Source organism: Primulina eburnea, chromosome 6 (genome assembly GCF_022965805.1).
Source record: "Primulina eburnea isolate SZY01 chromosome 6, ASM2296580v1, whole genome shotgun sequence".
Taxonomy (NCBI): Eukaryota; Viridiplantae; Streptophyta; class Magnoliopsida; order Lamiales; family Gesneriaceae; genus Primulina; species Primulina eburnea.
This window is the reverse complement of record NC_133106.1, coordinates 33,906,679-33,918,147: the sequence shown is the minus strand read 5'-3', so window position 1 is coordinate 33,918,147 and position 11,469 is coordinate 33,906,679. Positions and strand designations below refer to the sequence as shown.

The window sequence follows — 11,469 nt, the reverse complement described above, 5'->3', positions numbered from 1 at the left end:
TGTAACCGAAATCAATTATCATTAACTGACGTCCCTCAATCGACATAAGATCTTCCAAGAAAGCTTTGCTGTTTCTTAGCGTCATTCCTAGCTACAGAGAAGAAAAGAAAATAGACCACTCACAAGTTTCGTTGATAAGATAGTTTAAAACTTCGCATGACCTAGCCTGGAGCTACTTGTCCATGCAGAGGTAGGTGTCCGATGCCTATATTCAAAAAAAATGTCGAGGTATGATGGTGGACCATATAACACCTCCCATTCTGGAATTCATAAACATTAGTCACATTAAATGGACCGTTTTCCATTTCAATATAAGCACTCATTGTAACCCAAGCCATCTGTGTCAGCACCCGAGCTTTTACATCTCGACCTTGGAAATCTGCGACATTGTCCCAGCGAAATGCTAGCCGCCAGCTTTCCATAACTAAAGTAGAGGGATATATAAAGCTTCTGGATTCCGGCATGGAAATCTATAACAATGAGATACTAACAGTACAACGTGATTAGTCATAGTGAAACACAATTCAAAATAGTTTCAATGAAGGAATCACGTGTTGATTTGTCCACAACATATCTTATCCAATTCATGCATATGATCGAGCTATCAACTAAGCATAATCATCTTGGGACTTTGTATCCACAAAGTTATGAGATCAACAGCCACAAGAATCGAACAATCTAACAAAGATAAATAAACATAAAGCAAGAGGATTTCATTGTTTAACCCCTTTTACATAATAAATCATGTCATAATCTTCATGATAAGATAACTGAATATATTCTGGGAATGGCAGAAAAAAAGCCACAGCTTTTGTTTGACAATAGCATATAAATCATATACACATCCAAAAGAAGTATATGCACTATCAAAATCGAATTCTTTATTGATTTTCCATACTTCATGTTTCAACACTCGAATTTATGTAACTGGAAATTTCCGAGGCTCTAAGGTCAAACTTCATGCTAGATTATAATTATCAACAAAAAGTTACAACAAAAGGTCGCATACTTTATTTTATAATTCCCTAGCGCGGTGATAAGCCAAATACATCTGTTGAAGTCTCATTTGATGAAAAGTCAGGAGCGAACTAAGAATTTCCATGAAGGGCAGAAACAACGAACGGAGAGATAATTAATTCCATGAACATTCTAAACCATGACAAACGAAATTTTTGTTTGGAAACATGGCAATATAAATCAAATGCTAGTGATTAGCATGAAAATGAAAAACTTCATGCAAGAGTAGAACCCACATACCCAATGACTCGCCAGTCGCATGAAAACACTTCACATAATCTGCGTTAAGCCAAAACTGGCTCATTGCTGGAAGTGAACTTTCTCTAACAATCCTAAAAAACTCAGTATTAGTGTTTACTATGGTTCTTGTAGCTGCACAATAAGCTTTCCATCCATTTGGTGGTCTTATATTATGTTCTAAAGTGAAATCCTAGACAAGGAAAAAAAATAACAGAATTATCTTACAATTTAGAACATGACTGTGCGTAATAATTCAGAAATGGACCAATAGAAATTCAATATTTTATCGAGATCAGCATAATGGTCAATGTTAATTGTTAAATAAGATTGAAATCCTAAAATTGAAAAAATAATGTTAGTATAAGACATAGTAGAGGAATTATGGATCAAAGAAGTCATGAAAAAAACATAAATGCTTTTTATCATTGAAAATAATTCAGGAATAGAAGTACCATTTGAACGAGTATTCATCTTTTTAAGCAATTAAAACCATTTTAAATTGCTGTCCCCTCAGAGATGGTTCACATACATTCCAATGAAAATGAAATGCCACCCCCAGATTACAAGTACGTAAGTCATAACAATCACATGCAGATGCTACCCTACGAGACTTCTGTTGGTCCAACGTGCGGAATTTGAGATAATAAAACCCGAAAATAAAGAATAAACTGGACACCGAGATTTACGTGGAAAACCCCTAAAAATTATTAGGGTAAAAACCACGGGCAAGATGAAAAGAATTTCCACTATAATATTTTGTGATGTACAACTCACTCACTGTGTTTCCAAAGAGAACACACACTCTCTTAATACAGGAGAACAAAACACCTCACAAATATTATAGAACTACTCAAATGCTTATAAGATGAGAGAAAACTCGAAGAAGGGATGATTTCAGAATGAAAGGGGGGAGCTCTATTTATAGAGCCTCCTGTCAGTATGAACACGCGTTAAAAACGCGTATTCAAACTTTCCTCGAAATTCAATCAAACTGGCAGCCCACGTTTTTATTCCAGCTGCTTTCTTTGATTTGGTCCCCCCTTCCAACTTGAGTTTCCTGCCGACATTTCTCCCATTTGGAGATTTGATTGAGAATCAAACACATCTCCACACATCCTTTCAATCTTGCCATTCCCTGCTGCTTACGTTTCTGCTAGGCCACTTGAGGATCTACACCACTCAAACTTTTCAATGTTCACTGGCTTGGTCAGAAAATCAGCCATGTTGTCCTTCGTATGGATCTTCTGCATATCCACGCTTCCTTCCTCTACTACTTCCCGCACAAAATGAAATTGTACTCCAATGTGTTTCGTCCTGGAATGAAAGGCTGGATTCCTTGCGATGTGCAAGGCACTCTGGCTGTCACAAAACAAAGGAACGTTCTCTTGTTTGTGCCCGATCTCCTCCAATAACCTTTTAATCCATATTGCCTCCTTGCAAGCTTGAGTAGTTGCCATGTATTCTGCCTCTGTTGTAGATAACGCCACAACTGTCTGCAGTTTTGAAACCCAGCTTACTGCTCCTCCTGCAAGTGTAAACACATAACCAGTAGTAGATTTCCTTTTATCAGGATCACCTGCATAATCTGAATCGACATAGCCCCTGAGTGTAAAATCTGATCCTCCATAACATAATGCAGCATTCGAGGTACCCTTAATGTATCGAAGGATCCTCTTAACAGTGCTCCAATGCTCTCGTCCAGGATTCGCCATATACCGACTAACTGCTCCCACTGCTTGAGCAATGTCCGGTCTTGTACAGATCATAGCGAACATCAAACTTCCCACTGCTGATGCATACGGTACTCGAGACATCTCCATCCTCTCTGCTTCACTGCTAGGACACATTTCGGAGGATAACTTGAAGTTAACAGGAAGAGGGGTTGAAATTGGCTTACTATCTTGCATGTTGAAGCGTTGCAAGACTTTCTTCAAATAATTTTTCTGGGAAAGCCAAATCTTTCTGTTACTTCTGTCTCGATGAACTTGCATCCCTAGAATCTTGTTTGCTGGTCCCAAGTCCTTCATATCAAATTCCCTAGCCAACTGTGCCTTCAATCCTTGGACCTGATCTTTGTTGGGGCCTGCTACCAACATGTCGTCCACATACAACAGCAAAATAATATAATCATCACCAGACCTCTTGAAATACGTACAAGGGTCTGCACTCAATCTGTTGTATCCAAGGCTCGTGATATAGGAATCAAATCTCTTGTACCAACACCTCGGCGCCTGTTTGAGACCGTACAGAGATTTCTTCAACCTGCAAACCAAGTTCTCTTTGCCTTTTTCCGCAAAACCTTCTGGCTGGAGCATATAGATTTCTTCTTCAAGATCTCCATGAAGAAACGCCGTTTTTACATCTAGCTGTTCTAGATGTAGGTCAAACACCGCACACAATGCCAACACTACTCTGACTGTTGTAAGCCGAACCACAGGAGAAAATATCTCATTGAAGTCAATACCTTCTTTCTGAGCATACCCTTTTACTACCAATCTAGCACGATACCGTTCCACTTGATTATTGCCATCTCGCTTGATCTTATAGACCCATCTGTTACCGATGGCTTTCCTCCCTCGTGGTAGTGTAACAAGATCCCAAGTTTTATTCCTGTCTAATGCCTCCAATTCTTCTTGCATTGCTATCATCCACAAAGATACATCCGAGCTTTGAGTAGCCTCGTGGAAACTCGATGGCTCACCATCTTCTGATAATAGACAATATGCAATGTTGCTTTCAGTGACATAATCTGAAAGCCAACCTGGTGGTCTTCTGTCTCGAGTTGACTGCCTCACATTGGAAACCTCAGACTCAACTTGTACTTGTTCTTCGTGCTCTGGTACTGCTTCACAAGAAACTTGACCTTCGTCTGTCTTATTTTCTACCTGAAAAATAGTAGTTTCTGAATTCTGTGTGCCTTTGTCTCCCTTTACTTTATCTTCCTCGAAGATAACATCCCTGCTGATGACAAGCTTGTGAACAGTAGGATCCCACAAGCGAAACCCCTTTACTCCATCAGCATAACCCAAGAAGATACATTTTCTGGATTTCGAATCCAACTTCGATCTTTCTTGCTCATTGTACAGAACGTACACCGGACTTCCAAATGTATGCAAATGAGAATAATCTGTCGGCTTCCCAGTCCACATCTCCATCGGAGTCTTCAGATCAATCGCCACTGAAGGAGAACGATTGATAATATAACAAGCGGTTTTGACTGCTTCCGCCCAAAATGACTTTTCTAGACCCGCAGTCCTCAACATAGCTCTTGTTCTGTCCAACAAGGTCCTGTTCATCCGCTCCGCCACTCCATTCTGTTGAGGTGTGTAAGCCGTCGTGAACTGTCTTTTGATGCCCTCATGTTGACAAAATGCATCAAACTCGTCACTGGTATATTCTCCTCCATTGTCAGTCCTCAAACACTTGATTTTCTTTTCAGAATCAAGTTCAACCCGCGCTTTGAATTCTTTGAAGATCTGGAAAACATCTGATTTCTTCTTGATTAGATACACCCAACATCTCCTAGAAAAATCATCAATGAACGAGACAAAGTATCTCGCTCCTCCTAGGGATACAACCGGTGCTTGCCAAACATCTGAATGAATCAGCTCCAATATGCTTTTGCTCCTGGCAGTGGAAGTGCCAAACTTTAATCTGTGTTGTTTACTGGTAACACAATGCTCACAAAAGGGTAGTGACACTTTTGTAAGTCCCGGCAGCAGCTTCCGTTCTGAGAGAATTTTCAAACCCCGTTCTGACATATGCCCGAGCTTTCTATGCCATAACACTGTTAATTCTTCTCCTGAACCATTTGATGCAACAGCTAGCTCCGCCTCTTTGTGTGTTTCTCCCAAAAGTACATACAGATTTGCAGCAACCTTTTCCGCCTTCATAACCACAAGCGCGCCCTTCACAATTTTCATGATCCCGTTCTCGATCCGAGTTTTGCACCCGATTTCATCCAATTGTCCCAAGGACAAAAGATTTTTCGTCAGTCCTTTCACATGTCGTACCTCCTGTATGGTGCGAATGGTGCCATCAAACATTTTAATTTTGATAGTACCGACCCCAGCGATTTCCAAGGCATGATCATTTCCCATGAATACAGATCCTCCTGAGACTGGTTCATAATGATCAAACCATTCTCTCCGAGACGTCATATGCCACGTCGCTCCTGAATCCATAATCCATGTGTCACAAAATTTGTGTCTGCCTTCTGCAACTGTTGCTGCTTCGCTGAATAATATTTCACCACTGCCTGAAGTACTGGCCACATTTCCTTGAGAACTCTTCTCGATACTCGTACACTCTTTCTTGAAGTGCCCTTTACCGCCACATTTAAAGCAGTAAATATTTTTCTTCTTACTTCTCGACTTTGATCTACCTCGCCTTTGGCTCCCACTGGAGTCACGGTCCATGAATCTTCCTCTTATCATCGGTAACGCCTCTGCCTGCTTCGAGGATACCAACCTATCTTCCTTATTCTTGCGCCGGCTTTCTTCTCCGAGAACTGCAGTTAAGACATCGTCGAATCTTAGAAAGCCCATAAGAATATTGTTGGTAATGTTGATGATAAGTTGATCATATGAATCTGGTAGACTTTGAAGTAGAAGCTCCGCACGTTCATTTTCCCCTATTTTATGCCCCATGGAAGTGAGTTGGGCAAATAGAGTATTTAGTGTATTGATATGGTCGGTCATCGATGAGGATTCCGCCATCCGAAGAGTATGAAGCCTTCTCTTTAGGAAAATCATATTGTGTAGCGACTTGACCTCGTACATCTTTGTTAGAGTATCCCAGATAACTTTAGCTGTTTTTATCTCAGAGATACTTGACAAAACTTCGTCTGCTACAGCCAAGTGTAAATTGGCAACAACGTTATCACTCATCTCATTCCACTTTACATCGTCCGTCATTTCCTCCGGTCTATCTCCAATAGCCGCCAAACAATTTTCTTTTCTTAAAATTGCTTGCATCTTTATTTTCCACAACAGAAAATTACTTCCATTGAACTTTGTTATCTCGTACCTTTCCGCCATTATGTCTACAACAATTTTATAGACTGGACAAAATAATCCCGCCTTAAAAAATCTCAAAAAATCTTTTCTGATGTGGAAGATCAGTCTAGGCTGCAACCACAGAGCATACTCAGAATTTTAAGAAATTTTAAACCAAGGCTCTGATACCACTTGTTGGTCCAACGTGCGGAATTTGAGATAATAAAACCCGAAAATAAAGAATAAACTGGACACCGAGATTTACGTGGAAAACCCCTAAAAATTATTAGGGTAAAAACCACGGGCAAGATGAAAAGAATTTCCACTATAATATTTTGTGATGTACAACTCACTCACTGTGTTTCCAAAGAGAACACACACTCTCTTAATACAGGAGAACAAAACACCTTACAAATATTATAGAACTACTCAAATGCTTATAAGATGAGAGAAAACTCGAAGAAGGGATGATTTCAGAATGAAAGGGGGGAGCTCTATTTATAGAGCCTCCTGTCAGTATGAACACGCGTTAAAAACGCGTATTCAAACTTTCCTCGAAATTCAATCAAACTGGCAGCCCACGTTTTTATTCCAGCTGCTTTCTTTGATTTGGTCCCCCCTTCCAACTTGAGTTTCCTGCCGACAACTTCAAGTAATCAAGTCTCAATTTCTAATATGTCAATCTCTCCCTTCTTGCACTATATACAAATATATATTTTTTAACTTTATTTAATTTTCTTTAAAAAAATCAAAATCGGACTGATTCGGGTTCGGGTTCGATTCAGATTGAACAATTTTTGAATAGTACTGTAACTCGACCCAACCCACTCGAATTGACACACTTGCTATAAACTAAAACACTGTAACAACAAAAGCACACAACTGAATCCTCGACAACGCAATAATACACGAACCAATTTCATGGGGAAAAAAGAAAAGAAGAATTGTCTAAGAGAAATAGTGGCACAAAAGTTTAAAAATTTATAAGAAAAAACACAAACCTTATGATATAGGGCCTTCCACGCATTAGCATCATTGGCAGCTTGCCGCATGTGAGAATTCGTCATGGAAAGCCTACAGAGGCTCGGGTAATCCAAGTAACTAATGGCATGCTTTGTGATCTCTGGCACTATTGCTCCATCATGGACACCCCAATCTGCCTCTCCAGTCTCCACCGCAATCTCCCCATTCTCACTCCCATTCAAAAGCGCCATCATTCTCCCACCAGTAGCAATTTCACTTTTCTAGCTTCCAATTACGCAATCACTATATTCAAACAATTGAAAAAAAGACAGTTTAATTTCACCTTCCGGAAGATTAATAAAACACTCGCGAAGAAGATACAGAAAAATGCCGCGCTCCCACAGTCACGAAGAATTACGTAAACGTTGTAAATCATAAACTCCATCGTAAGTCATGAAATCACTATACTATAAAAAACGATCGCATTAACTCTCACAAAATTCATCAAACTATCGAAAAAATACCGGGAGTTCCCAAAAATAAAAACAAAATCATGTTACTTTCCTAAGCGAAAGTTGAATTGTATCACCTCTGAAACCGTAATTGGGGGGTTTGTTTGATATGTTATGGAGAGGGGAACTAACAATTTGTAGTAGACAGAGAAGCACACTGCACAAGCCGGGAGTTGGGGAACAGGTCGGATGCAAGGGGTAAAGTAATTAAACATAATTCGTCTTTACCCCTCTAGATATCCTTAATTTGCACTTCCTCTCGTGTATGATTAGGAATAAATTTGAAAACTGATTTGGGTTCTATTTGTGGCAAATATTTTTTTGATTTGAGGGGTCACGTATGTTTTTTGATATTCTTCAAAATTAAGCTTTATGCACATGAAAATAACAAATAAATGTTAAAAATTAAACAAATTATATTTTAAAAAATTAGTCAAATAAAAGGTCAGTAAATCACTTATATATCATAAGAGTTTGGAATTGATGTTTTGACGAGAAGCCAATTTTCACTAATATAGGGCTACTTGGTCGCATTCTTCACCACAATAGGCCCACTTAGCACAAAACTAACTATAAATCAATGGGATGAGCATTGTCAAACTACAGCTGATGAGAATCAAAGTCCATCCTCTAGGCTGTAAACCTGAAGCAGCAGGCATTGGCGCACTGAAGAATTTCAGGATCCAGATTAAAGTTAACTTGACAATCGCAATGCATGCGAAGCAAAAGCTCACTGTTAGCATCGCAAGCTCTTTCTTTTCCAGACTTTCTTGATCATCTGAAACTTTTTCGACCTTTAATCTGCAGACAATGAAGAGTTTGAGCCCATCAAAAAGAACCACAAACAAAGAGATAGAGTATTTATAAGTTGCATTAGACCACTCAAACTGGTACCAACAAATGTTATTACCAACCTAAGCATGCTATTTTCTGCAGCCAAGTGATCCATTTGACTCGAGACAGCAGTTCTCCAGGACTCAATATCAAAAACTCCTTGTTCCTAAGCAAAAGAAAAGCAAGTGAAAAAAGTGAGTGTGCACCAAGTTTGTGATTGTTCGAAAATTAAGAGTAAATACCATTGTTTTTTTCCATTCCAAAAGATCGTTTATCTCCATTTTTCTTTTTTCGATAAGAGCAGAAAACTTCGATAGTTCTCGATCAAGTCTGGGAAAAACATCTCCTTGTCCTTTGTTTAGCTCTTTTATGTACTCCTCAAGCACAGATAAGTTCAACTCTAGCAATCTAACCTTTTGTAACAATACCTTAAGTGCTGCATCGGCATGTAATCTGTTGTTTTGATGTTGCCGAGTTTTCACCTTAGGATCCAAATTGCTACCCAAGGTCGTAGGTTTCTTGATTACATTCAAGTCAATCTTTTTCCCCTCGTGTATAGTTTCTACCTCATCTCTAACAGCCTCAACCACATTATGAGCCACACTATCTACTTCAAGATTGTTAGAACCTTGTTCCAGTGGTTTCAAATGCATCACCGTTGTATTAGGCTTCATCAGTCTATTCGTAGAAAACTCCTCCGAAGTAACAATAAGATCCTCAAGCATCTGTTCTATTGCATCAACGCCATACACCTCTACAACACTAAGTGTACAGTAGAACTCTGACCCATAATGACCAAGTAAATCCACTTTCAAATATCTAGCCCATTTTGGATCTGGTAGCTTAAAGCATTGAGTATGCTTTACATTTGACGCTACAAATGTCCCCAAACTATACCATGAATTGGTCGGATATACCAAGCTCCCAGATAACTCAAATTCTTTAAAATTAGAAGAGTAATGCTCAAAATTTGCAATTTTGACCGCATCCACCAATGTTTCATCAGCAAGCTCGATGATAAAGAATTTTCCCTCCACAGAACAAGGGTTCCTCAGATACTTATCATGATCCTTTCCCAATACATTTCTAGCTCCCTTTGCCTCCTTGTTATGAGCAATCACTTTCGCGCCCTTCGATTCGGAGGCATAATTATATGCTGTCCCATCAGGCTCGAGCCTTTGGGTGATGTTTACTAGCTGGTGTGGTGAACTCCCACTTTTTTCTTTCCTCGGAATGTTTTTAAAGTCATCAAGATTGGGATAGGTTAACTGAGTTTTCCAGTCCTCCAGTCGTTCACGTGTGCCTTGCTCCTCATCTTCTTGTGGTTCTACTTGACACTTTAATGAATTATAGCCTAAAACGACAGACACTAATTCCTCTAATTGACTTGTACCTTGGAAGGACTCTTTGGATTTAGAATAACTATCCAATGAATCTGGATCATTACTAATCATAGACACATTCAACTTCAACACGACTGCATTTTCCTGGTTCTCATTATCATTTTGTACAACAGAAACCATATTGTTGGATAACTTTCCATAATGAATACCAGAGTTATTCATGCTCTCATTATATGCATTGACATCTCCTGCAATTTTTTCGTTCAAAAGAGCCAAAACATGATTATCGTTGGAACCATCTGGTGAAACTTGTTAGAGTAAAGTACACATATTAAGTTCTAAAGCACCGAATAGTACAATTGTTAACTATTAATTCAATGGCATTCTTCGAAGTAGTGACCGGCTGCCTTTTACAAATTCAAACTTTTGGACTCACAATGATTAGCCTCATCATGGAAATTCATACAAACAACTGCAGCTACTAATTATTTCTTGTTTTTTCATGTGTGAATGCAAACTTCAAAATAAAACCAGGCGACTTCAGCAAAATTACCAAAAAAATTACCTTAAACAGTATCTGTAGTCTAAACATTAATTGATTCCAGTAAAAAAAGAGTTAAAACTACCAAGATAAGAAAAAATCAAGGCCAGTAAATACACGGAATTGGATTCCAAGATGAACAGTAATCTCAGAGCACACAAATTCAAAATATTCACGAAAAGGGAAAGAGTGCGTGTACCAAGAAACAATACAAGAAAGCGGGCATTAAAATGCAGGCAAAAATTACACAAGAAATAAAACAAAAATGAGAAAAAACAGATGACAAGTGAATGAATCACCTTTGTTTCCATGGGTGAGACCAAATTTAGCATGAAACAAGATAACAGCACACCACAACGTGAAGAACAGAGGAACAGATAGCCCACAATAGCTTCTCCTAATTTTCTTGGCAACGTCAACTTTTTTCACGCGGTCTTTTCGAAACTTAGGATTTGTCTTTGTTGGCTCACCGTAACGTGATTTCTTCATCTCTCATCGTTTTTCCTTTTCAATTCCACGGGTTTTTCATGGCGTTTTCATGCAGCAGCGTGCGATCATTTAGCAGCTGATTTTTCAGGTAGAAGATGGATGAATAATTCAAGACATATGTCATTTCGAATCGTAACTATTCTTCTTGCTTCATCTGTTTTCACCACTGTGTGTTCTTGCGTGTTGGTGTGTGTAATTCATGGCACGGCAGGCACATCATTGCTCTTCGCTTTTTCCCCACCTACCCATCATAAACTGCCTAAGATTCGGTCCATTAGGCCCACACGTGCGTTAACTCAATTCTTAATACTTCATTTAATAAAGTAAACTAAAATTTAACTCTGCATTTGGATAGATAATAATTTGAATTTCATGATTTCACATACATTTTCATTTTCTATATTTATATAATTTAATCAAGGGAAATTCAATTATATAATATAAATAAGTATGAATTTGAATGTCATTTCCTTTAATTGGAAATGGCTCAAATCTTATTGGCTGAATGCAACCTAATTTTCGAAGGATTTGTT

At 38.7% G+C, this 11,469-nt stretch overlaps 2 protein-coding genes across 6 annotated transcripts; both read right to left on the bottom strand.

Moving 5' to 3' along the window:
• Positions 1-8,031, bottom strand: LOC140834541 (F-box protein SKIP8-like). 5 transcript variants are annotated; one of them, XM_073199493.1, is made up of 4 exons: positions 7,778-8,031; positions 7,256-7,520; positions 1,266-1,447; positions 1-447 (listed from the first exon to the last, which is right to left on the bottom strand). In XM_073199493.1, the coding sequence occupies exons 2-4, from the start codon at positions 7,469-7,471 to the stop codon at positions 162-164; spliced, it is 684 nt and encodes a 227-aa protein (XP_073055594.1). In that variant the 5' UTR covers positions 7,472-7,520; positions 7,778-8,031; the 3' UTR covers positions 1-161. The 5 variants fall into 5 exon arrangements, with proteins under 5 accessions (XP_073055594.1, XP_073055595.1, XP_073055597.1 ...); XM_073199494.1 differs by having other exon boundaries at positions 7,256-7,502; XM_073199496.1 differs by having other exon boundaries at positions 7,256-7,498.
• Positions 8,032-8,167: 136 nt separating this feature from the next.
• Positions 8,168-11,174, bottom strand: LOC140834540 (SUN domain-containing protein 5-like). Its single transcript, XM_073199492.1, has 4 exons — positions 10,747-11,174; positions 8,806-10,154; positions 8,644-8,729; positions 8,168-8,530 (listed from the first exon to the last, which is right to left on the bottom strand). Exons 1-4 carry the CDS (start codon positions 10,934-10,936, stop codon positions 8,296-8,298), a joined length of 1,860 nt encoding a protein of 619 aa, XP_073055593.1. The 5' UTR covers positions 10,937-11,174; the 3' UTR covers positions 8,168-8,295.
• Between the last annotated feature and the right edge of the window lie 295 nt (positions 11,175-11,469).

Coding starts and splice junctions, on each gene's coding strand:
- LOC140834541 (XM_073199493.1), bottom strand. CDS start 7,471: ATGATGGCGCTTTTGAATGGGAGTGAGAATGGGGAGATTGCGGTGGAG. Junction 1,448..7,255: donor GGAAGGCCCTATATCATAAG/GTTTGTGTTTTT, acceptor TTCCTTGTCTAG/GATTTCACTTTAGAACATAA. Junction 448..1,265: donor TGTTTTCATGCGACTGGCGA/GTCATTGGGTAT, acceptor GGAATCCAGAAG/CTTTATATATCCCTCTACTT.
- LOC140834540 (XM_073199492.1), bottom strand. CDS start 10,936: ATGAAGAAATCACGTTACGGTGAGCCAACAAAGACAAATCCTAAGTTT. Junction 8,730..8,805: donor TGGAATGGAAAAAAACAATG/GTATTTACTCTT, acceptor TCTTTTGCTTAG/GAACAAGGAGTTTTTGATAT. Junction 8,531..8,643: donor GCAGAAAATAGCATGCTTAG/GTTGGTAATAAC, acceptor CATTGTCTGCAG/ATTAAAGGTCGAAAAAGTTT.